The sequence below is a fragment of the Dreissena polymorpha genome, chromosome 3 (genome assembly GCF_020536995.1).
Source record: "Dreissena polymorpha isolate Duluth1 chromosome 3, UMN_Dpol_1.0, whole genome shotgun sequence".
NCBI lineage: Eukaryota > Metazoa > Mollusca > Bivalvia > Myida > Dreissenidae > Dreissena > Dreissena polymorpha.
Genome location: NC_068357.1, coordinates 96,933,454 through 96,961,436, shown reverse-complemented (window position 1 = coordinate 96,961,436; position 27,983 = coordinate 96,933,454). Strand labels below are relative to the sequence as shown.

Genomic DNA, 27,983 nt, shown 5'->3' with positions numbered 1-27,983 from the left:
AAATAAATAGGTTTAAACTAGTCTGTTTCATACTTGGTGTTTATGGGGAGATCTAAATAACGCTCCAACAGTGGGAATCGAACTGGTGACATCCCGATCGCTAGGCGGACACCATGTCCACTACGCCACGGCAACTTTACAGGGATTAAATCATGGGCTTGACAGAATTTGTAAACACACCGTTAAGAACTTTATTTTTGCAAATATTTCAAGTTATTGAAAATGCATTTGCAAAAATCTTTAGTGCATAAACGACAATTTTCTTGCATTATGTGCGGATAGCTTAAGATTTATTAATAATTCATTGAACACGTCTGAAATCGGTGCAAGAATTTCACGTTGGGTGATAACCGTGACCATGAATATGTTATTCTTCGAATTTTCGGCCAAGTACACAGACTAATTAAATAAAAGTAATTCTGATGTATTTCTTATTGCCATAAGCAGCGTAAAAACTGTCTTTCATGCACTTGTTAAAATTCTTAAGAAAAAAATGTTTTCAAAAGTTAGTTGAAGAAAAGCACCAAATACCGTTGTGTTTACAGTACATCAATTAACGTTCAATTGTGAACCCCAAAAAGGTTCATGCACCATGGTATACGCTTTGACATTTCAAAGTCGATTGTGTCGGGTAAAAACGTAAAAAACTTATATACAATTAATTTTATTTGACGAGATAAAGTTAAAGTGGTTTGTTACCGATAAAGATTTTGAGTGAAAATACAGCAAGTGTTTTGGTTGGATGTAACGTATCGATCTAACCAATCGAAAACAACGATACATAGTGTGTTCGTCATTGCTCCAAAGATGGCAGCTTCAATGCTGCGACTTATACCGTCAGTGTGCAAGAAGGCTGTAATTCTAAGTAAAATAATATTTTTCTTGAATCAGATATATAACAATAACGTGATTGTTCATGTTGCTATGTAATGTGTTACTTATCTTCGTTGGCAGTAGTTAAATCAATACCGTAACTTCTAAATTCATAAAGGCCGACCCTGTTAGAAACTTTGACCTTCCAAGCTTTGTGTTATTTACATTTTGTGCTCTTTCCCCGCTATCTAGATTTCTTAATATGAAATTCCATGTTTGCATAGATGACTTATTACAAAAACAACTGGTAACAAACACAAATGGCTAATGAAATGGTTAAGTTACTCTTACTGTGGTCAATTGGTATCTATTTTATCAATGTGTACTGAAATCAATAATGTCAATACCTGTCAATAATATCCGCAAGGGGAGTTAGACAGTATAGATAGATAGATAGAAATTAACTCATACCTTATTCAAACTATTTTTAGGAAATGAGTGTAAGACCTGTCATTTTTTTACATTCTCAAAGAAACACATCTACAGTCAGAGTTTAACACGACAACGACCAGCCAAATTATATTCTCAGCGTTTTTCCTTTATGTAAAGTTGGTACCGTAAAACGGCACCATTCCCAATGAGACATTTTTTCCCAATTTCAAAATAAAAATTCCCAATTTAAAAAATAAAAATTCCCAATTTACAAAAAAAAAAAATTCATAGAAAAAAAATCGCCGAATATTTGCATACGCACATGTTATTCCCTTTTGTCAAAACATCGCAGTCTACACAATGAGGTCAGTATACCGGCTAAGCGTGTTTTCACAACACCCAACACTTAATCCAGTTTTGTCCAGATATTTTGTTCACTCAGTACTGTATACAGCGTACAATAAGTTGAATAACTGCTTCAATAATAAACCATCAACATAACCGTTATGATAAAGATACAGCAGGTTTAATGGAAATTAATTTTTAGCTCACCTGAGCACGTTGTGCTCATGGTGAGCTTTTGTGATTGCCTTTTGTCTGTCGTGAGTCGTGCGCTGTCAACATTTGCCTTGTTAACTCTCTAGAGGCCACATTTATTGTCCAATCTTCATGAAATTTGGTCAGAAGATTGGTCTCAATAATATCTTGGATGAGTTCGAAAATGGTTATGTTTGCTTGAAAAACATGGATGCCAAGGGGCGGGGCATTTGTCCTTATATGGCTATTTATGGCTATAGTAAAATCTTGTTTACACTCTAGAGGCCACATTTATTGTCTGATTTTCATGAAACTTGGTCAGAAGATTCATCCCAATAACAGAGCTCCAGATAAGGATTTGTGAAATAAGTAACGGTACTGCCACTGAAAGGAAAGGAGTAACGCATAAAATCAATTAGTACCTGTACTACCATATCCAAAAATACAGGTAGTACTGTTCTACCCGTGTTCTTGGATATTAAAGGGTGTATTACTGACATTTGCAGCAATTATAATAAATATATGTAGCTTCTTAAACAGTTACTGTATTAGGTTTTCCATTCTGAATTATGATGCTAATACAACTACACATTAAAACTCATGACTAATACTATTTCTTCATTTTTCTTGACAAGAAAACACAAGCCAACTAGTAAGCTAAGTAAATGAACACTTATTTCACTGTCTCATCTGTTTCCCATCGTGTTTTCTAACGTTTTAGGCCATCGATGCAATCAAATCGTTTAATATCGGGGCGACAATGTCTTTTTCTGGGTTTACAGATTTAATGTCAGGATGGTTAGAAGACACCGTATGTAGTCATGATATGACAACAAAGTGTTGTTTGAGCCGCTTTTGGTTAGGCCAGCATTCAATTGCGCGAAGACATATCGTTTTTGACGAATTTACAAGTTACAGGAAATCACGCGACAGAATAGACAATAATATATGAACCCAGTCTACAACTTTTTGGTAATTTAAATTAAACCAAAAGCGCCGTTAGGTTAGAGACCAACAGATCACGCCGCGCTGACACAGACATATCGGTACGGCCAGATTTTTTTCGTAAATGAGTAAAATGGATATTAATATCGTAATTGTACGTCCAGTTTATAAAAATAAATGCGTAAATCTTGAAAAAGGCGTATTTACGGCTGTACGGCCCTTATATCTGGAGCTCTGCAATAATATCTTGGGCGAGTTCGAAAATGTTGGTTGAAAAACATGGCCACCAGGGGGCCAGGCATTTTTCCTTATATGGCTTTAGTAAAACCTGTTTAACACTCTGAAAGTCACATTTATTGTCCGATCTTCATAAAACTTGGTCAGAATATTTTTTTTAATGATTTCTTGGATGTGTAGGAAAATGATTCCGGTCTGTGAAAAACATGACCGCGAGTGGGTGGGGTATTTATCCGTAAATGTCTATAGTAAAACCTTGTTAACACTCTAGGAATCACATTTATTGTCCAATCTTCATGTAACTTGGTCAGAACATTTGTTCTAATGATATCTTAGGATGCACATGACAAGTCACTAAAGTCAGTTACATTGTATCTCAGTTGAGCGACTTTGGGCCTTTCAGGCCCTTTTGATTTCTGTTCAGTGTAATTCTAGATAATAACTAGAAATGGCGCAGCAGAGGCAGGCGCGTATCCCCACGCGGCATGTTTGACCCAGGGGGAACCCCAGGGTTGGTAATGGGGCCATGCATAGTTCAGATTGACCGTAGTGTCATAAGAGATGTTCAGTATCAATTGGAAGTGAATCTGTTTAGTAATGAAGAAGTTAATGTAAAATAACATAAAACAAGAGATTTGTTTGTCAGAAACACAATACCCCTTTCTGCGCCGCTTTGATTTATTAAAATTTGTTATATCATTTGGCAGGTTCATTACTTACCTCCCTTTAAAGCTTATTACTTTCCTTGGATAAAATAACATAAAACAAGTGATGTGTTTGTCAGAAACACAATGCCCCTTCCTGCGCCACTTTCATTTATTTAATTCTTTTATATCATTTGGCAGGTTCATTACTTACTTCCCTTTAAAGCTTATTACTTCCCTTGGATTTTTTTTTTTGACCTTTGACCTTGAAGGTTGACCTTGACCTTAACCTTTCACCACTCAAAATGTGCAGCTCCATGAGATACACATGCATGCCTAATATCAAGTTGCTATCTTCAATATTGCAAAAGTTATGGCCAATGCACCATACCAGGGGCATAAAAGTTAGTGAAAATCTCTGACCCAGCCCCACCCCAACCCCCATAACTTTTAACCCAGGGGTCAGATCAAAATTCCAAATAGTGCAGGGTTGCACATATGCTCATAGCTACCATGTTTGTAAGTTTAAGGTTCTAGTGCTTATAGTGTAGGAGGAGATAGCGGCCAGGACGGACGGACAGACGGAGGGACGACGGAGATAACCACAATATCCCCTCGCTTTTCAAAAAGTGTGGGGATAATAAACTCATAAAACTGTAAACTGTTAGCCAATACTTCATAGTGTTATGTTATTGAACTGAAATATTGATATTCAGCGTGCATCAACAATGATCCGAACTGGTAATGGAGACAAATGCAATGGCTGGTGTGAATTAACAAAACAAATGTTTAACCATACCACTTACCAGCTTAGAAAAGACATGTATACTTAGTTTTAATAAACACCTGAGTTTTTGCCGAACAACATTAGACTTAACGTATGTTGATGTTTCAGTTCTTGACTCCCAGACCGGTCCTGTAAGTTATTGTTGTTCAAAGGACCGAATGTCATTGAATTTCTGATGATATGCTTATTGTGAACAGTAGACACACACAAATTTATATGTTAATACAGATTTTCATGCATATGGTTTGTACATTGTGCTGAGCCGTCTCAGCATTCCTGTTGCAAATACTTTGCAACAACTGCAGGGCCAAAAAACTCTCCTTTGCAAGGGGCCGCTTTTTCTTCCCCTTAACCAAAAAGGCCCTTTCCCCTACAGAAATTTCTTTAAAATCATGCATTTTTCTCTAAATGTCCAATCTACCTCAGTATTTTTCCTTCCCCAAAGCCAGAAAATTGTGTCTTTTTTTTCTCTGAAAAAAAGGCTGTGGCCCTTTCCCCAAAGCTGGTGTTCTGGAATACGGCAAATATTTTAACCATTTAAATAGCTGGTAAAACATGATTTTTACAGTAAAACTAATAATTAAAACACCAATTACTTGTTTTAAATCATGCAAGACAATTATTTAACATGTGCTGTGTTTAACATCTATCACCCCATTTTCTTTGTTTAACATGCTTATTAAAGTAAAACTGATGAATTAAATACCAAATAACTTTAATTGAATCATGCTACATGTAGGCAATTAATTGATGTATGCTGTATTTAACAGTTACACCTTTCACACTTTTCACACTCTTCAAACATATTACTCATACAAGAACCAACCACAAGTTTGAAAGAGATGTTAATTCTAAGAACTGTATGCTCAGATAATTCAAGTGGATACCTTTTTAGCTCACCTGTCACGAAGTGACATGGTGAGCTTATGTGACCGTGTGATGTCCGGCGTCCGTATGTGCGTGCGTGTGTGTGTCTGCCGTCAACAATTTGCTTGTGTAGACAGTAGAGGTCACAGTTTTCATCAATCTTTATGAAATTTGGTCAGAATGTTTATCTTGATGAAATCTGGATTGGGATTGTATTTGGTTCATCTAGGGTCAAAAACTAGGTCAAATTAAAAAAAAACTTTTGTAGACAGTAGAGGTCACAGTTTTCATCAAATCTTTATGAAATTTGGCCAGAATCTTGATGAAATCTGGGTTGGGATTGTATATGGGTCATCTGGGGTCAAAAACTAGGTCACTAGGTCAAATCATAGAAAAACTTTGTGAAGACAATAGAGGTCATAGTTTTCATATGATCTTAATGAAATATGGTCAGAATGTTTATCTTGATAAAATCTGATTTTGGATCGTATATGGGTCATCTCGGGTCAAAAATTAGGTCACCGGGCCATTTCTAGTAAAACCTTGTGTAGCTGAAAGAGGTCACAGTTTTCATCACGTCTTAATGCAATTTTGTCAGAATGTATTAATTAAAGAAATTTGGCTTGGGATTGTATATGGGTCTAATAAAATCTAAGTTCATGAAGCAAGGTTAGTCAGGTGAGCGATTCAGGGCCATCATGGCCCTCTTGTTAGTACAGAAGACTGTATAATTGAGACTTAAAAAATAACCATCTTTCAGCGTTTATTGTATATTTTTGTTCTGGGTATGAGTTGACATTTATAGATATGATCTCATAAACAATTTGGTATCATGGGTGACCAATATATGGGCACGTGTTGATCACAGTACAAGTTGAATTGGGTACGAGTTTATTGGCACCTTTTTTAAAAGGTGTATACAATGTTGAAAAGTTATTTTTATTTGACTTTTAAGTCATTGGTTTTATTTTTGTTTCTCATAGTAAATATGTCATTCATGTATTCGAAGACTCCACATTTCTATGTTTCAGGCAAACCCAGTGCTACAAATGTTCAAAATGTCCAATGTTTACTTCATAAATTAACGATCCAGCCCGTTAGATATGGATCATTTTTTAACAGAAGTGAGTATTTTTATATATTATATAGGTTTCCAATAATGACTACTTTTGTAAACAGTTATCTTTATTCATTGACAAAGCTTGGTTCTGGTTGATGACTTGTATTTTACAAAAGCTTTTAGAGCTACTCAAGACTAATTCTATTTTCAAAGACCTTAACAAAAAAGAGATAAATTATTAAATATGTAATAAGATTGAAACTGTTTGGTTTTGTATGTTGTGCCTTGAAATACAAAACATGTGAATTTCATGGAAAAGAAAATATATTATAATACTTGAAGTTATATTTAGATGAAATTGACATTTCCACTTACTTGTTTACAGTTGAATGATCGATAGGCTTTCAATAACAGGGCCCTCACACTTTTTTGAGGGAAGGGGTCTGCAGCCCTTAGGAGGGGGAATTTTCGCGGCGTGTCCCTTTTTGGGGGATTTTTTTACTTACTCTATCATTATTTCATTTGTACATGTTTGCACTATATTCATTGCATTTTTCATAATTTAGTATGTTTGAAAAGATTAAATTGAAATAGAATTGAGATATAATAATCATGAGACACATCTTTCTATTAAAAAAAAACAGATAACAAATATATATTTATTTTTTTTTTTTTAAGGGGAATTTTTCCCCCCAAAAGGGGAAAAAAGTATACTTTTCAGGTGTGGGACAGCCGCCGAAATTCGGCGGCAGATTTGATCGATTGAGGGCCCTGAATAACATTGAGGTGAGCCATTCAGAAAGCATCATCTTCGTATTCAACCAAGATTTCTTATAAAAGCTTTCATTTTGTATTAGCAATGTTTATTGGAGATTGACTTGAGAAGGCTTGGTATTGTTAAGACTACACAAAAATAAGTACTTGTACGACCATCCCCAATCTGTTAGATAAGCCAAGTCTGCCTGGACAAATGAACAGCTCCAGACCAATTTCTAACAGTGTTCTTACCAGAATGTGCTAGGGGTGAAAGGATTGGCCCTAGCATCGGAAATTGAAAGCCCATATGAACCATGAAAGGAACTTCATGCGATCAAGAGGTGGGCTATTACACCTAGCCCGGGGTTAGGATCGCTGGAAAAGATTCTTTCCCTTTGCCTACAGTGGAGGTCCTTAAACCATGACCCAAAGGTGAGGTAACCTTGAGACAGAGGTACTAGACTGCATAGATAACCATAAGTACCTGAGGCACAGGTACCAGACTGCATAGATAACCATAACTACTTGAGACAGAGATACTAGACTGCATAGATAACCATAAGTACTTGAGGCAGAGGTACTAGACTGCATAGATAACCATAAGTACTTGAGACAGAGGTACCAGACTGCATAGATAACCATGAGTACTTGAGGCAGATGTACTAGACTGCATAGACAACCATAAGTACTTGAGACAGAGGTACTAGACTGCATAGATAACCATAAGTACTTGAGACAGAGGTACCAGACTCCATAGATAACCATGAGTATTTGAGGCAGAGATACTAGACTCCATAGAAAACCATAAGTACTTGAGACAAAGATACCAGACTGCATAGATAACCATAAGTTCTTGAGACAGAGATACCAGACTGCATAGATAACCATAAGTACTTGAGGCACAGGTACCAGACTGCCAGGGATCATATTTTTGTCGGTTTTGTCGGTCCTAGACCGATTGAGGTCATGAAAGACCGATTGAAAATCCCAAACAGTCGGTCTGATTCTGTTTGCTAAAATTCCCATGTCATGAAATCGATTACACAGTGCACACCCTAATTACATTCTTATCTCGATTAGGTGTGATAAACCATTCGCTGCAGTCTCTAAACCGGTCAGGACCAGATTATTGCACGTCAGCCGACTAGTATCAGAGTATGGCCCCAAGCAGCGAAGATTCGCGCGGCTGTGTATTAGTCACACGTGAATAACCCCGTGTCAATATCAATCGATAATTTCACTGGCTTATACCTAGCACAATCGGTCCGTAAGGTGTACTCGTCCAGGATAAAATCGTTGACAGTTACTTCGGATATACAAACCTCGATGTATCTTTGTGGAAATTGTGCATTTCATGCATGATACAGTAAACTGGCATATAAACAAAGAAGGAAATCATATTCTGCGATAATTGTGAGCAGACCTTATACACTGAAAGCAAGCTCTGTAATTAAACAAAATATGCGGACCACCAGCGTAATAATTCGGCAATAAATAATTAAAAGTCGCGGATCTGATCTACAGAACAGCCGAAAGTTATTTTTACGGGCGGAACTTACATAAAATAGTACACAAGAAAAATAATATACATTGTATAAATCTTCAGTAAAAATCGTGTTAGTGTATAAATCTTCAGTAAAAATCGTGTTAGAATAAAAATAATTCGTGTTTTTATTGTTTGTTGTTGAATAACCCACGACCGAAAGTTTAGATGCGTGGTTTCAAATCATTTAATCCCTGCGCATCTTAACTATCGGCCGTGGGTTATTTGACTACAAACTATAACGTACATGAATTATTTCTAAACTATTTGGTTTTGTTATTGTCAGTAACAAACCTACGCACAGACATTTGTTTGGTTCAATGCATGTTTGTAAGCTAATATCGAGTTGAAAACGATTTAAAACATCGGTATTGATTTACACAGACTAATAATATTGACAACTATGAAAAACAGTCAGATAAAACAGCACACGAAACAACCAATGTCAATGAAATAGCAAATGATAAAACAAAATGAGAAAACTCGTATGTTCCGTTTAAAAATAATGCCTAAGGGAATTTAACTTGTACATTTATTATACTATCTTCATGAATAGCAACATCAATGGTATATATTTTAACGTAATGTCATGATTTCGAATATGTATAAATATTCGGACACTGTTTCCGCATTTTAATCCGGACCGATTGATGTTGCGGGAAAATATGATCCCTGCAGACTGCATAGATAACCATTAGTACTTGAGACAGAGATACCAGACTGCATAGATAACCATAAGTACTTGAGACAGAGATACCAGACTGCATAGATAGCCATAAGTACTTGAGGCAGAGGTACTAGACTGCATAGATAACCATAAGTACTTGAGACAGAGATACCAGACTGCATAGATAACCATAAGTACTTGAGGCAGAGGTACCAGACTCCATAGATAACCATAAGTACTTGAGGCAGAGATACTAGACTGCATAGATAACCATTAGTACTTGAGACAGAGATACCAGACTGCATAGATAACCATAAGTACTTGAGACAGAGATACTAAACTGCATAGATAACCATAAGTACTTGAGGCAGAGGTACCAGACTCCATAGATAACCATTAGTACTTGAGACAGAGATACCAGACTGCATAGATAACCATAAGTACTTGAGACAGAGGTACCAGACTGCATAGATAACCATAAGTACTTGAGACAGAGTTACCAGACTGCATAGATAACCATAAGTACTTGAGACAGAGTTTTTGACTGCATAGATAACCATAAGTACTTGAGACAGAGTTACTAAACTGCATAGATAACCATAAGTTCTTGCGGACGAGGTACCAGACTGCATATATAACCATTAGTACTTGAGACAGAGTTACTAGACTGCATAGATAACCATTAGTACTTGAGACAGAGATACTAGACTGCATAGATAACCATAAGTACTTGAGACAGAGTTACTAGACTGCATAGAGAACCATAAGTACTTGAGACAGAGTTACTAGACTGCATAGATAACCATAAGTTCTTGCGACCGAGGTACCAGACTGCATAGATAAGCATTAGTACTTGAGACAGAGTTAGTAGACTGCATAGATAACCATTAGTACTTGAGACAGAGGTACCAGACTGCATAGATAGCCATTAGTACTTGAGACAGAGTTACTAGACTGCATAGATAACCATAAGTTCTTGCGACCGAGGTACCAGACTGCATAGATAACCATAAGTTCTTTAGACCGAGGTACCAGACTGCATAGGGCTCCAAGCCTGCTTTGAGTCCACCCACACTGATGCTTCTTCTCGCCGTGAGGAGCCAGGGGACGGGTCAGGAGAGCCAAACAACGTCCACAACCAGAATGAATGGACACACAACGGCTGATGTAGAAAATATGGCCTGTTGAAGAACTTTGATTGACATGTGGAGGCTCTACAGATGACCATCCATCTAATCCATGCCTCCGCTCTCAAGTTGTAGTGGCAATGGAGAAGAATAAGAAGAATAAAAGCTTAAATCCAATAGTTATAATTCAGTTGATTTATTTCCAAAATGTTGTGTAGTAGTGTAAAGTTAACTATAACTTGACTTGCATATGCGTACTAATATCAAATTGCTTTAATTTTAGAATCCCAACGACAACTATGGGATAGTATAACATCAGTAAGTAGCCAGGGTCGTAAAAGAGGCAGAGCCAGTCGAAATAAACTTAGACAAGCAGAAAACCTCAGCAAAACTTCTCATGAGATAGGTGAGGTGCCAACTTTCACTGTGGATATTGCTGTTGATATTGTTTGTTTCACACTTTTAAATATCTTACCTGATCAAATCATTGCATATTACTTTACAGTCAAACATTTATCTTACATTACCAGTAGTTCTTACCTTCTTTATGCATATTTAATTAGATAGTCAAAGTTTACTGTTTTATAATTATGTTAAAAACACAAATATAGGATGGGATTGTTTCTGCAGATTTTTGTGGATGCGATCGACCTAGGGTCATTTATTAAATTGAGGTTTGATAGTTTGGCTGATTCCAAGCATATTTCATAATCATGAAAAATCCGACTTCGAAGCCTTTTTTCATATATATGATTCTTTGCAAATGGCTGAAGATTGTCCAAAGAACAAACTACTAAATTTCGCTAACTCAAAAAATAATTGCAAAACCAAATTTTAATCTGAATTACTTTTAACAGACTTGGATATTTTCGCTGTTTGAAAAAATCATTGCAAAACCAAATTTTAATCTGAATTACCGGTACTTTTAACAGACTTGGATATTATTCAGAAAGCAATGCCAGTTTGCAAATGGTCAAGTTAGATTGACTGTCCTGGTAAGGCACGTTACTTGCTTGAAATCATGAACTAAAATCCTGTGGTAAGCTGTCTTTAGTTGAAGTACATTTTCAGATTCTGTTTAAGTGTTGACCAAATTACAAATGTAAAGAAAAATAAATTATTACCATCATCACAAGGATCTGCAAACAAAATGAAGAGCATTATGGAAATAAACCCAATAACTACTCTAGTGATATGGTTAAAGTTGCGTCCTTAAATAGCTACTGTGTGGAGTTGAAAAGGTGTTTAAGAAATTAACCTTTTTGTAAAGTTCAAGTCAGTGTTCATTTCTATGTCTGTTGTAAAAGGTTTATGACCCACGTAATGTGCATCTAGTTTTCCAAGATCAGTCTGACAGAATTTTCCTCCCCTGTGACATCCCTGTATATAATTATGGGAAGGATCTGTGTTCCTAGTTAAAATAGCAAGGTCACAGTCAGTGCTCAAAGGATAAATATGGGCATTATGGTATTGTCCCATTTCTAACTTTATCATTCCTCAGTCCATTTTACACTGATGTTACCATGGAGAATGCATATTTTATTATATATCACAGGACACTCGTTCAAAGTATCATACATTTGCTACAGGTGGAGCCAAGATGGTATTTCCTGGACTCACAAAGCGCATTGAACAACCCAGTGAAGAGAGATTCTCTCTGCCGAGAATGTACCAAGTAGAAGAAGTCCCAGAAGCCCGTGATAAAAAGAAGATTCGGAAGTTCAAGAAGAGAGCTTTTGAGAGAGGTTATTCAGGGCGATCAAATCCAGGACGTAAATTTGGACCGCCAGATCCGGTGGATGGATGTAAGCTTTTAAAATAGCTATTTTATTTTCCTGATTTTTTATCTCTCACTTGTTCACAACTTGGACAAGTGGAGCTGTTTGGATCGCCCTTTGCCCGTCATTTGTTGTCACCAGAGCTTAAAATAGGTTTAAAAAAGGACAAATTCAAAAATCTAAAAAAATTGTTAGGCTCAGAGGTTTAATATAAGATGTCTTACATTTTATGGTTATTGTTGAAATTATGCTTCCACTGTCAAACTGGACACACTGTAGGGCCTGTGGGGAACATGATTTATTAGAAAGAAAAATATTTTTCAAAATATTAGATGTTTGGTATGTATGATCTAATACTGGTCCTCTACAAAGTTTGTTCCAATAACTCCCTTCGGTTAAAAATGTTCCCGCTCTAGAAGTTACATATTCCTCGTATTTATATATAATTTAAACTTCCTTCTTAGGAGCGATAAATCTGAAAGCCTATATATTGTGTATATGGGGATGTGGTTGTTCTGTACAAAGTTTGTTCAAATTATGTCCCAGGGCTCAACATTAACGGTTGTCCTATTGCCCCTGGCAAGTAAAAGTTGGGTCCGGGCAAGTTACTTTATAATCTAGTTGTCTACCCGGGCAAGTGCAAAAAAGAACAAAGCATTTAATTTAGACTTTAATTTGACTTTAATTGCTGTTATCATTTTGTTAAATGTGCAAAAATAAAAAAGGTTTTGTGGTGTATCATTTTGATCTTCATTAAAAAATATGAGGTTAACAGTTAATGTGATATTTCATGTTTGGGCAAATGACTTTACGTCCAGGGCAAGTAGATTTTTTAAGTACTTGCCCGGCAGGGCAAGTTGGTTTTTAGGTTAATGTTGAGCCCTGTGTCCGTAGGATCAAAAGTGGCCACGCCGCCCTTTTTGTATAGACATCACCATTAAATTGCTTTAAATCTCTATAACTGCAAGCCCTGATTTGGTACTTACTTAGTAACACTTCACAATAGTGAAAAGTCTTACACCAAAATTGTCCAAATCAGGCCCTTGTGATGAAAAATAAATCCACCCTTATTGTAACTTTATTATGTATAAGTACCAAGTGAAAGTACAAAAATGCTCGTTTCATCTATTTTCATTTAGATACTCTTTCCATGTGTAGAAACCATCTGAAGGTGCGATATGTTTTATTGTAGGTTTTATACATAATACTTTATACATTTCAGATACCTTTGATGGCTTTGAGAGTGTAGTGCTTCAAGTAAGTCTTTGAGAGTGTAGTACTTCAAGTAAGTCTTTGAGAGTGTAGTGCTTCAAGTAAGTCTTTGAGAGTGTAGTGCTTCAAGTAAGTCTTTGAGAGTGTAGTACTTCAAGTAAGTCTTTGAGAGTGTAGTGCTTCAAGTAAGTCTTTGAGAGTGTAGTACTTCAAGTAAGTCTTTGCCAATCGTCAAGTTATTCAATTGAGCCTTGCTCAGGGAAAACGAGGTTCAATGCATGTGCAGTAAGTGTCGTCCAGGATTAGCCTGTGCAGTTTGTACAACATGTTCGGCCTTATTGGATTAATCGGATGTTTTCTAAGAAGATACTTCCTTTCAATGGAAAAAAGATAAAAAGCAGAAAGTGTCGTCTCTGATTAGCTTGTGCAGTCTGCGCAGGCTTATCAGGGACGACACTACGCACATGCATAAAGCCCAGTTATCCCAGAACATGGCTCTGTTAAATTTAACTTTAGTGGAGTTTTATGCCAATACACAATAAACATATCATAATAGAGAAATACCCTTCAACTTTCCTACTGATTCCAAGATAAGCTTGTCATGGCCTTTATCCATTTTTAGCTCGGCGTTTTCGGAGAAAACCCGAGGTATTGTCATAGACAGCTCATCGTCCGCCATCCGCGTCATGCTACAACCTTAACATTGGCTCTAAAATCAAAGTGCTTCCACCTACAACTTGAATAAAAAAATTGAAAAATAAATTCTGACAAGCTTTCATTTATTCAAAACTGCACCCGTAGCCGAGCATGGCACCCGTTATGCGGTGCTCTTGTTTCTTCATTTTAGTGATTTTAAAATATTATTTTTTAGAATTTAGACACATTTATTACATATTTTCTTATTTGTTTGAAATATGTTAAGTAAAGTTTTGTCTTGCAAGTGTAGTTGATATAGACCTCAGAACAACATCTGAAGTTAACATTGTCCAAGTAATTAATTGTTAAATGTTAATTTCATTTAATTTTCAGTCATGTGATACAAATAATGATAACAATTATGATAACCTGTAAGATTGTGCATGCAAATTATGATTTGCATACATTATTTGCTTTATGTTTTAATTAAGTTTGGCACAGTTCTACCAGGGTTTTTTTTGCCCGATTTTATAGCCGAAATTCGGCTATGTTCCCAATCCCAAAAAGTATACTTTTTTCCCCAAAATGTGGCAAAAATTTCCCAATTTCCCCCCCCCCCCAAAAAAAAACAAACATTTTTTTTAATTTTTTTTTTAGAAAGAAGTATCTAATGCGTATTTTATCTAAATTTTAATTCAATTACATTAACAAAGTATTATATGATTTTGTTCTTTCAATTTGAATGATTATAAAGAGTGATATCAAATTTAGTATTTCCCAATCAGTGGACTTTTCATTTGGAATAAAAAGGCTAATGAATTTATTTTCCCAATTACATGAAAATGCCGATAAAATTCCCAATTCCAAAGCCATGGGCTATATTCCCAAAAAGTGGAAAAAAAGACCTGTCTACAGAATGTGTTCTGAGAAACTAATAGAAATTGTTATGAAAATGAAAAACTACTCAAGTAAAATGTCAACCCTTAAACATGAAAGCTGTTTTTGCTTTTTGCATATCATAAAATCATTGCCTATTAACTTTTGCATATTAACTTAATGCATGTTCTATTTTAAAGTAGTTTTAATCATAAACCCTTCTTTTCATGCCCCCGGTAGGGTGGCATATAGCAGTTGAACTGTGTGTCAGTCCGGCAGTCTGTGCGTCCGTCCAAAAACTTTAACATTGGCCATAACTTTTGCAACTTGATATTTGGCATGCATGTGTATCTCATGGAGCTGCACATTTTAAGTGGTGAAAGGTCAAGGTAATCTTTCAAGGTCAAAGGTCAAATATATGGCGTCTGTCCGTCCGTCCAAAAACTTTTAACATTGTCCATAACTTTTGCAATATGGAAGATAGCAACTTGATATTCGGCATGCAAGTGTATCTCATGGAGCTGCACATTTTGAGTGGTGAAAGGTCAAAGCCTATTCTTCATGGTCAAAGGTAAAAAAAAACAAATCCAAGGGAAGTAACAAGCTTTTAAGGGAGATAATTTCTATTTATCATTTGGCAGGTACAGATCATTTTTACAAGGGAAGTAATATTTTTTAAAGATAAATAATAATTAAAAAAATCAAAGTGGCGCAGTAGGGGACATTGTGTTTCTGACAGACACATCTCTTGTTGTTCATACTTCAGTGAAAATATTGGGACTAAATTAAAACAAAATTAAAGTATAATGTTAACTAAAGATGTGACTGAAAATTTGGACCGTTGACTACATTTTGAATACTATGAGGGCACGACCCAAGTGGTTTTATAAGTAAAAGCAGTGCATCCCTCTGACAAAGCCAATAAACATGGCTGAAGCAAACAATGTTTCTGTACAAGCATTATTTTGCCAACAAATGAGCCTCATCCTGATCAAACTTGGCTCAATGCATGTGTGTACAATGTACCCAGTACCCACAATGTACCCAGTACCCACAATGTACCCAGTACCCACATGCTTATTAGGGATTACACTTTCTGCCTACACTTGATTTTTAGCGAGACTGTTTTTGGAGAAAACCCGAGCTATTGTAATAGCCAGCTCGTCGTCCGCCGTCCGCCATAGGCGAAGTGCTAAAACCTAAACATTGGCCATTACTTTTTAAATATTGAAGATAGCACCTTGATATTTGGCATGCATGTGTATCTCATGGAGCTGCACATTTTGAGTGGTAAAATTTTAAGGTGAACATCATCCTTCAAGGTCTAGGGTCGAAAAAACAAAGTCAAGGGAAGTAATAAGCTTTAAATGAACATAGTTATCTGACCTGCCCACGTATATATTTTTGTTAAATAAATCAAAGCGGCACAGTAGGCGGCATTGTGTTTCTGGCAAACACATTGTGGTAAAAGGTCAAGGTCAATGTCATCCTTTACGGTCTACTGTAAAAAATACAAATTTAAGGAAAGTAATAAGCTTTCAAAAGGGAGAAAATTATTCAATATTGAACATAGCCAATTTATATATTTGGCATGCATGTGTATCTCATGGAGCTGCACATTTCGAGTGGTCAATCACAGTCACGGTAGTGGCTTTTAATTATTTGCTACTAAAAATAGAGATTTGTTAGAGACAATTATTTTCAAGGGAAGTAATTTATATAATTATAAATCTCATATTATATATTTCCTTACCAAGAATTGAAGTTCTTTTCACAGTAACTGTACAGATTTATTATTTTGATTATTTATAACTCAAATGATTGATTTGTCAAAGTTTTTTTAAAATGATATAATTACAATTTCTTTGATGTTCATTACATACCTGTGGACTTATGTCCATAGATACATGATCAACTCTGGCTATGATTTTATGAAAAAGAAAAAAAAAAAAAAAAAAAAAAAAAAAACTCTGGCTATGATTTTATGAAAAAGAAAAAAAAAATCAACTCTGGCTATGATCTCTTTTAAACCACAGGCCTTGGTTGTCATAATTGACTGTGAGACCCTCCCACCCCCGGTTGGATTGGAAAAAATTCAAGGGAAGTAATAAGCTTTAAAGGGAGATGATTTCTATACCTGCCAAATGATAAATAGCAATTTTGTTTCAAAGAGGCGCAATAGGGGCATTGTGTTTCTGACGTACACATCTCTTGATATAATTATCATTTCTTACCTGTTCTAATTTGTTAATGTTAGTTTTCATTAAATACCAGTGGACTTATGTTCATACATACGTGATGAACTCTGGCTATGATCTCTTTGATAAACCACAGGCCTTGGTTGTCAGTGATGTCTGACTAGGTCATTTTTACTGTCTACAGACCTCCCCCCCCACCCGGTTGGATTGGACAAAATCCAAGGGAAGTAATAAAGCTTTAAAGGGAGATGATGTCTATACCTGCCAAATAATAAATAATAGAAATTTTATTTCAAAGTGACGCAGTAGGGGGCATTGTGTTTCTGACAAACACATCTCTTGTTGGGTCACTAGGTCAAAGGTCAAGGTCACTGTGACCTCTAAAAATAAATTCTGACAAGCTTTCGCAGCCGAGGGTGGCACCCATTATGCGGTGCTCTTGTTGTTTAGATGAGACCTCCTTTAAACAAAAAATCGATAACAACAGAAAGAGTCGTCCCCCTTTAGCCTGTGCAGACTGCACAGGCTAATCTGGGATGACACATGAATTAAGCCCAGATTTTCCCATATGTTTATTTGACAGGCCAAGCGTGTGAGCCATACGACAGCTACCCAGGGTAAAGTCTATCAGGGCTGGCTGTTAGTTGCTGTTGGAAACGGCAAAGGATTGATAGGTGAGAAGGCTATGCTACAAAGGCTTAATATTTATCTAGGATATTGTACATAATATGTTTTAGCACAATCGCCCGCACTTGTTCGTTAAGTACTTTACGTTAAGAAGATTTTTCTCTGAAAATCTCTGTTCCCAGCTAAATGTTTAGGGTTCCGCAGCTCTTGGGCTCCTTATCCAATTTCTTCTCTTGCATGTTTTCTCAAATAAATGCTCCAAATAAGCAAAAAAAGGAGGCACCCCTTGCTCCCAATATTAATATTTTATTATAGTGTATTAGTAATATCAAAACTCATAGTCTTATTTATCAACTATGTGTCTTCCTTGTTAATTTGTCATTCTTTGTAAAAAATCATTATTTAGACAGAGCAGCAACCAATTGTGGTCTCTAGTGCTCATCTTATTTTGAATATGATTGCATACAACTATTATGTATTTTCAGGACTGCAGTATGCAAAGAATCCTCTAGGATTTAAAGCCATAGTTACAGTGAGTATTTAAATAACCGTATGTTTTGTTAAATAAAAAAGTTAGGAAATAGTTCTTTTAATTGGGTGTGTCAATGTGGTTATCATTTTTTCTTCAGGAAAATAATCATCTCGTTTTCACATCTGCTCACCAGGGCGCTCCTTATACAAAATCATGATGCAATAACATTCAGTTTAAAATTATGTATGCCTAACATATAGGATTGTGTAGGCATTGTTATGGTCATGACACTAGTTGCCAGCAGATTTAAAATTGAAAGATTGCAGTAATTCTTTTTTCCTTAAAATTTATTATGATGTTCAGAGTTTTAGATAATTCTTTTTAATCTAAGCATGGTTGCCGTGGAGTAATGGATATTGTGTCCTTCAGTGATCGGAAGGTCTTGGGTTTGATCCCCTCTATGGAAGCGTTCTTAAGATCTCCCCCATAGACACCAAGAAGTGGTTCTAGTCCCAGGAAACGGACTCAACAGCGTTTCAATATGCCTTAGGCTTTCTATGCAATCAAGCTTAAAAATAAATAGGTTTAAACTAACTAAGCCTGGCATGTGATTCATTGTAGGCAAAGAACAAGGCCTCAAAGCATTTGTTGCATGTGGATCTTCTAGATAACCATACAAGTAAGTGATTTTAATGGAAGGAAACAAGAATTGGAAGAGAAATAAGTGGTAAAACTTGCTTTGACACGTTAAACCCTATAATGCTTATAGACGCATTTTGAAAGGTTTATTGTCACTAAGAAAATCAAATTAAAATTAAGACCTGTCTTAATAGATTCAAGATGCTCCCAGACTGTTCTGGTTTTATGCTGCTTGCATTTAGCCATTTTTACTTCCCTTCTGAGTGGGAAAGGGTGAACATAACCTCATACAAAGTATAGTAAGAACTGGAACTAAATTTGTATAGGCATATTTACAGTCTACAGTGTGTAAGTTTGAATATAAATACAATTACAGAATATATGATATTATTATATTATGTAATTACAAAGACAGTTTAGCAATTGTAAAATATTTCAAAATGTTTTCATATACCAATTTAAATACCGGTTCAATAAAGCATTTTAGAATTTAACGTTTTTTTCCATTATTGATTTCATCCAGGAGTATATGAACAAATAAGTAAAGTTATTAAGAACGAGGCCTAGGGCTAACAGCTTACAATTTTTTCTGTAAAAGTGCCAAAGTAGTAACTCGCAGTCCGTTCAGGTTTTATGCTGTTTGCTGCTCATCAGTATTTAAGGGTTGGAAATGAAGCCTTAAAAACTTGAATCTAGTAAGAAAGGTCTTAAATTATATATAACTTTCTAAGGCACTACAAATGCGTGAAAATATGTATCAAAGTGGTAAAGGCTTAAATCAACAGATAATAAACATATGGATTTCATTCTTAATTTTGTAGTTTCGTCCTTACAGTAGATAACATGTTGATACTTTTTTACTTTGAATTTTCAGTTATGCACAACTTCACTGAAAAATACCACCATTCAACGGTCATCTGCTTTCAGAAATATGAAGGTATAGTAAAGAGAATTAGAGCCACGTCATGCAAAAATGGGTCTTAGGACAAGTCCGAACATTGTAGATCAGGATATACTTGTGCATCTTTAGACTCTGATGAAAAGTCATTATGTCCACCAAAGTGTTCCGGACTTAATAGCGGACAGGGTAGCTCTTTACATTTCATGGCGAATGTGTAGGTTGGTCTGGAGCTACGCTGGTCTAATCTGCCTTAATACCCATTTTTGCATTTCACCGCTTATTTATTCTTGTGTATTCAATTCAAATATTCTATTATGTTCCTTGCTTGGACTGAAAACAAATTCCTTAAAATAATTATACCTGCCAACAAAGTTTTAAATGACGTGTATTGGAGTCACTCTTGTTGGTCAGGCAGGAAGTCCACAGAAAATGTTATAGATTTGTTGAGCAATTTGCTGCCATTTTTCTGAGGCAATTGAATTGAAACTTTAAAAAAGTCATCACCCTAAAGTGTGAATGTCCAAAAAACTTTAAAGGCGCTACAATTCACCATTTCGAGAGTTATTTGCCCATTAATATTTCCTCATTCAAGAGTCATTTGCATTGAAACATAGCTGATGAAATGATGCAGGGGTGTTAGTCATCTATGTGACTTAACCCTTTGCATGCTGGGAAATTTGTCGTCTGCTAAAATGTCGTCTGCTGAATTTCTAAAATTAGCATTTTCTTCGATTTTTTTCAAAGAATACTATCAGAATAGCATACAGTTTGGATCCTGATGAGACGCCACGTTCTGTGGCATCTCATCTGGATCCAAACTGTTTGCAAAGGCCTTTAAAATTCGGTTCCCGCACTGAAAGGGTTAACTGTGGATTTCTTTGAAAGAAAAGACTTTCATAGGAACTGGACATTTTCCCCCTAAAAGAGCTATACATGTATAAATAATTTTGACAATTATGATTGTTTATATAACTGACAGGATTTTAACAGAAATTCACAGAGTGATCCTAAAGTCAAGTGAGCATCCTAGGCAAACTTGGCTGCTTGTTGTCCCCTATCGGTGAAACCGGAGGGGACTTATGGTTTGCACTCGGTCTGTCTGTCTGTCTGTTTGTCACACTTTTCTGGATCCTGCGATAACTTTAAAAGTTCTTCATATTTTTTCATGAAACTGGAAACATGGATAGATGACAATATGGAGATTATGCATGTCATTATACCTCCATTACTGGTAATGGGGGCTATATAGGAGTCAATTTGTCGGTCTGTCTGTCGGTCTGTCTGTCCTGAAAATTAAATCCAATCTTCACTAAACTGTGTCAGAAGATGTATCTAGATGATGTCTAGGTCAAGTTTTAATATGGGTCATGCAGTGTGAAAAACTAGGTCACGGGGCAGGGGTTTTTCAGCGCTGTCTGCGCCTCCGGAAAACGGAGGCACTCCCAAAGCAAATGGACCCGATCCCAAACCGAAATTATAATTTTTTTTCCCAATTTCCCAAAAAAAAAAAAAAAAAAAAAAAAAAATTTTTTAAGAATGAAGTGTCTTATAACTTGTGTGACTAACCAGTGTTTGTTTTTGTCAAAAATATCTGCTATAAGGTTTTGACTGTTCAGTTCTTATCTTACAGTGTAACTGTAACTGAAAAACAAAACTGCAGTACTTGAATAAACGTTGAACATGCCCAATATTGCATCTGTTTATATAAAGAAGACAAAATAACAAATAAAAACAAGGGCTGTTTGTAAAACATGCATGCCCCCCATATGGGCTGTCCGTTGTAGTGGCAGCCATTGTGTGAATACGATTTTTGTCACTGTGACCTTGACCTTTGACCTAGTGACCTAGGGGTCATCTGCGAGTCACGATCAATGTACCTATGAAGTTTCATGATCCTAGGCGTATGCGTTCTTGAGTTATCATCTGAAAACCATTTTACTATTTCGGGTCACCGTGACCTTTGACCTAGTGACCTCAAAATCAAAAGGGGTCATCTGCGAGTCATGATCAATCTACCCATGAAGTTTTATGATCCTAGGCGTATGCGTTCTTGAGTTATCATCCGGAAACCATTTTACTATTTCGGGTCACCGTGACCTTGACCTTTGACCTAGTGACCTCAAAATCAAAAGGGGTCATCTGCAAGTCATGATCAATCTACCCATGAAGTTTCATGAGCCTAGAAGCATGCGTTCTTGAGTTATCATCCGGAAACCATTTTACTATTTTGGGTCACTGTGACCTTGGCCTTTGACCTAGTGACCTCAAAATCAATAGGGGTCATCTGCAAGTCATGATCAATGTACCTATGAAGTTTCATGATCCTAGCCCCAAGTGTTCTTGAGTTATCATCCGGAAACCACCTGGTGGACGGACCGACCGACAGACCGACCAACCGACCGACAGATCGACCGACATGTGCAAAGCAATATACCCCCTCTTCTTCGAAGGGGGGTATAAAAATTACTGACAATGTTGGACTTTCACTGGTAGGGGACAATATTGCTTGGCAATCTCTTGTTTTAAATGGTTAAATGGAATTTTGTTACCAATCCACATTTGGCATTCTTTAACAGACAATGAGTGTTTGAGAAATTTGATTTCCTGCTTCAAATGATATTTATTTTAACATCAATGTTATCAAAAAAAGTTTATAAAATCCTTAAAGTTGTTTACCGAAGTGACCAGCTTGAGGCTGATTTAATTTTTAGCTCACCTGTCATGAAGTGACACGATGAGCTTATGTGAATGTGTGATATTGGCGTGCGTCTGTCAACAATTTGTTTGTGTAGACAGTAGAGGTCACAGTTTTCATCCAATCTTTATGAAATTTGGTCAGAATGTTTATATTGATGAAATCTGGATTGGGATTGTATTTGGGTCATCTGGGGTCAGAAACAAGGTCACTAGGTCAAATCATAGAAAAACCTTGTGTAGACAATAGAGGTCACAGTTTTCATCGGATCTCCATGAAATATGGTAAGAATGTTTGTCTTATTAAAATCTGGATTGGGATCGAATTTGGGTCATCTAGGGTCAACAACTAGGTCACTAGGTCAAAGTTAAAAAAATGTGTAGACAGTAGAGGTCACAGTTTTCATCCAATCTTAAAACAATTTATAATTTATGATCTACTCTTTTATCCAAAATGCCTTTATTCAAAGATCTATGTATAATGTTCTTCACTTCCTTTTTAGAGTGTCTTTGTGTTACCCATAATCAAAGGCAGCTTGACATAGCAGAATTTCTGTAATTTTGCAGGCATAACTGGCAGTTAATTTTTGCCAACATGCGCATTGAGTCGCGTATGTTAGATGCATAATGGGTGAGATTTAATTACCAGAATAGTTGTTAGGGAAAATTATCAAACAAGGCTAGCTAGCATTGACTAAATGTCACTGAATTGCAGGAAGCTGACTTGCACATGTTAAAGGGAGGTTTTGATAATTGGCAGACTAATCTGAAAAAAGTCCCAAAACATCCACAGTTGTTAAATGCCATAATTGTCCCCAATCGGTGAAACCGAAGGGGACTTATGGTTTGCACTCAGTCTGTCAGTCTGTCAGTCAGTCAGTCTGTCAGTCAGTCTGTCTGTCACACTTTTTTGGATCCTGCAATTACTTCAAAAGTTCTTCATATTTTTTCATGAAACTTGAAACATGGATAGATGGCCATATGGAAATTATGCATGTCATTTCATTTTGTTATTACATAAAGAATTCTGGTTGCTATGGCAACAAATATATATATATATATATATATATATAAAATCTGACAATGGTGGAGTTTCACCGGTTGGGGACAATATTGCTTGGCAATCTCTTGTTAATTATATTTTATGCAAATTTTTGTAGCATGATACTTGCTTTATTTTCATTGATACAATTTGTAAAAGCCATCTGTTGTAGACCATTTCCTGCTTTTATTTTTTCCCTTTTCCACATTTGCTGCAGGAAATGTTCACAAAAACTAGGCCAATACCAGCAATTTGAGTAACAATCGTTGATTATGACAATTCTCTGTTGATTTGAGAAAAAATCTCCTTCAAAAAGATATTCATGCATGAATCAATCCCTTAGAGGCCTCAATTTTCATTATACCGCCACTAAACGAAGTTTAGGGGGGTATATAGTAGTGAGCTTGTCTGTCAGTCGGTCTGTCGGTCGGTCCATGCCCGCTCTCTAATTCAAGTAGTTTTCATCCGATCTTCACCAAACTTGGTCAGAAATTGTATCTAGATGATGTCTAGGCCAAGTTTGAACTTGGGCCTTGCCAGTTAAAAAACTAGGTCACGGGTTCACTAAGTGCGTTTTAAACATTCAGCATGTTGTCTGCTCTGTAATTCAAGTAGTTTTCATCAGAGCTTCACCAAACTTGGTCAGAAGTTGTATCTAGATGATGTCTAGGCCAAGTTCGAACATGGGTCATGGCAGGTCAAAAACTAGGTCACGGGATCACTTAGTACGTTTTAAACATTGAGCATGGTGTCCGATCTCTTATTCAAGTAGTTTTCATCCGATCTTCACCAAACTTGGTCAGAAGTTGTATATAGATGATGTCTAGGTCAAGTTTGAATATGGGTCATGCCGGGTCAAGAACTAGGTCACTGGGTCACTTACTACCTTTTACACATTCAGCTTGGTGTCTTCTCTCTAATTCAAGTAGTTTTCATCCGATCTTCTCCACACTTTGTCAGAAGTTGTATATAGATGATGTGTAGGTCAAGTTCAAACATGGGCCATGCAGGGTCAAAACCAGGTCACCTGGTCACTTAGTGCGTCTCAAACATTAAGCATGGTGTCCGCTGTTTTTTATGAAAACTACATGCAAAATATTCTGTGTCAATGCGGCATGTGGGGGTATTCGTCACGTCTTTGACAAAGCTCTAGTTGAATATAGGAAACTTGGTCAGTATATGAAACTTGAATATATTAAATCGGCATTCAAATCCAGCTCTATCATTTTCGTCCAAAAAATAGATCATCGGGTGAAATTTTAGATATGACTCAGTCTTAATGAACCTTGGTAAGATATGTTTATTTTTACAATATATAGTTTCTATGTGTATCTTTGTTGTATGGATCCAAAACCAGGTCACTAGATGAAATCCTAGAAAATAATGTTTCCATACGACGGGATACATTTATGACTCTATCATAATGAAGCATGTTCATAACGTTTACAATGACCATATGTGTCTTGTTCCGAGAAAACTGGGCGTAATGCATGTGCGTAAAGTGTCGTCCCAGATTAGCCTGTGCAGTCCAAACGACACTTTTGGCTTAAACTAGATTTTCGGTAAATAGGGACTTCCCTTAAACGAAAAATACCATAAAGGCAGAAAGTGTTGTCCCTGATTAGCCTGTGCGGACTGCACAGGCTAATGTGGGACGACACTTTACGCACATGCATTTTGTCCAATTTTCACAAAACAAGACACATATCCAGGCCATGTTCAAATCTGGGTTCAGTGAGCTCATAAACTAGGTCAACAGGTCAGGGCTAAAACAATTGGTGTACTTTGAAATCAGGTGAGCGCTATAGGGAAATCATGGCCCTCTTGTTTGATTTCCTTATAGTTTGTTTAAACTCTATTTCATCTATTTTAAAATGGGGAACCTCCTTATGGGAGAGTGTCCCTCCTCCCTTACATGTTTAAAAAAATCATATTTCTGCGAAATAAAGCATTCTGTATCATCTGTATCATAAAAAATCATTCTGTAAATATGAAATGGACATTAAATTGACGGTTGTTCTGGGAAAACTGGGCTATATGCATGTGTGTAAAGTGTTGTCCCGAAATCGCCTGTGCATTCTGCACAGGTTAATCAAGGACAACACTTTCTGCCTAGACAGGACTTTCGTAAGAAGAGACTGACTTTAAAAAATTAAAAAAATCCATAGAAGCAGAAGGTGTTGTCCCTGATAAACCTGTGGGGACTGCACAGGCTAATCTGGGCCTATACTGTACGCACATTCATTAAGCCCGTTTGTCCCAGATTGGTAACATGATTATGTCCACGTGATACAGGGTACGGTCTGGTGTGCCACAGAGTGATCAAGTCCCTGTGTGAGCTCATAGGCATCAAGGACATCTATGTACGTGTGGAGGGCAACAAATCCAACAAGCTGGCAATCTGCAGGGCCTTCATCAACGGACTCCTCAAACAGGTATGGTTATCATATGAGTCTTGTTCTGAGAAAACTGGGCTTAATGCATGTGCGTTAAGTGTCGTACAGGCAGTCCGCACAGGCTAATCAGGGATGACACTTTCCGCCTAAACTTGATTTTCGGTAAGGAGGCACGTCATTGAAACTTAGAAATACCATAAAAGTGGAAAGTATCGTCCCTGATTAGCCTGTGCGGACTGCACAGGCCATCTGGGACGACACTTCACGCATATGCATTATGCCTAGTTTTCTCAGAACGACAATCGTGTGTATGGACATGGAGTTATGCAATGGTGTTTTGATAGAACATTTGATACTGCACAAGTAAGTGAGCCGCTCCCTGGGGAACATGGCTTTATGGATGTGCATAAAGATTTGTCTCAAATTAGCCTGTGAAGCTCGCACAGGCTAATCAGCGACAACACTTTCTGCTTTTATTGTACTTTTTGTTTAAAGGAAGTCGCTTCTTTGCAAAAGTCTAGTTGATGCTGGAAGTGTCATCCCTGCACAGGCTAATAGTGTCATCCCTGCACAGGCTAATCTGGGATGACATTACGCACATGCATTAAACCCTGTTTTTCCAGAGCGAAGTTCATTTATATTGAGAAATGTATGCTGCTTTGATAAAACATCTAGAACTGCACGGGTAAATATAAAAAAGAAAAGCATGGCTTTTTGAGATGAAATATAAGTACAGTATAGCATATCTACATGTAGGTGGTGACTTCATCATTTATCAAGTTGTCTTAAATAACCTGTTACAGGTGATCACCATTTGGAGAAAATCATGTTGGGTGCAATATCTGTTTTTATAGCTGAGGTGAAAGGTCATAAATCAAATATGGACAATAAATTAAATAAAAGTAGAGCTGTCCTGCAAGTAGTCTTTAAGGGTGTAATAAAAGATTCATTTCTGTTCTAAAGAATTAGTATTAAAATAGTAATCTGTGGTGTGTGGTCTAATAATAATAAAATGATTTATGAATCATGTTTTATAGTGTTAACAACAAAACTGCTTCTGCCTACTAGTTATTTCTGAAATTCACAATACTGTCAACTCATTTCATTGCAATGGTCAGAATTTGTAATACTATCTATTCATTGTTCATTTAGTTCATGTTTAGACTGTCTCTTTTTCACACTTGTGTTTTGTATACTGCAAGGACAGTTGGAATCAACAGCAGAACCAATTAACCCTTTCCCATTTAGTAACAAAGTGAACATGATTATATGTAACCAGCATAAAACCAGAACATACTGTGAGCTGTCTTGGGCTGTTCAGGTTTTATGCTGTTTGCTGCTCATAAGTAAATTAGGGTTGGAAATGAAGCCTTCACAACTTGAATCTCTAAAGAAAGGTCTTAACCCTTTGCATGCTGGGAAATTTGTCATCTGCTAAAATATTGTCTGCTGATTTTCTAAAATTAGCCATTTCTTCGATTTTTTTCAAAGAATACTATCAGAATAGCAAACAGTTTAGATCCTGATGAGACGCCACGTTCTGTGGCATCTCATCTGGATCCAAACTGTTTGCAAAGGCCTTCAAAATTCAGTTTCAGCGCTTAAAGGGTTAAAACTAATTTGATTTTCTAAGAGACTAGCAATGTATCAAAGTTCCTATCTGAACATTTAAGTGTTAACAAACATTTTTGTTTTCAGAAATCTCACCAAGACATGGCAAACGAGACAGGCCACCACATTGTTGAGTACAGCTGTGACCGCTACAGCCAGTACCCAAAAGTGTTGGCCTCCCCTGACCCTGAGGCCAAGGAGGTAGCGACCTTTAAGAAGGACCAGGGCTTCAATTATGAGCACTGGTGCATGGGCAACAAGATACCCAATATAAAACCACGTACGAAGCATCTCTTCTTCAGGAACTTTCAGAGCTATAAGAAGAAGCAGTTTATTCAGTACAAATTCAGAAATCAAATTCCTGCTAAGCTAAAGAGAAAAGCGTTGAATTTGTGAAATGTGACTTGTGACATTGAAAGATTTGTTGAGTTCATATATATTTAAAGATCAATAAATGTAAATGTAAAATAAAAAATGACTACAGTA

General features: G+C 36.6%; 1 protein-coding gene across 1 annotated transcript; it reads left to right on the top strand.

Moving 5' to 3' along the window:
• Positions 1–714: 714 nt before the first annotated feature.
• LOC127875438 (putative 28S ribosomal protein S5, mitochondrial) lies at positions 715–27,983 on the top strand. The gene is made up of 11 exons (XM_052420498.1): positions 715–865; positions 6,294–6,386; positions 10,699–10,821; positions 12,005–12,220; positions 13,416–13,450; positions 17,699–17,789; positions 18,228–18,274; positions 18,836–18,893; positions 19,728–19,790; positions 25,786–25,925; positions 27,585–27,983. Exons 1-11 carry the CDS (start codon positions 808–810, stop codon positions 27,891–27,893), a joined length of 1,233 nt encoding a protein of 410 aa, XP_052276458.1. The 5' UTR covers positions 715–807; the 3' UTR covers positions 27,894–27,983.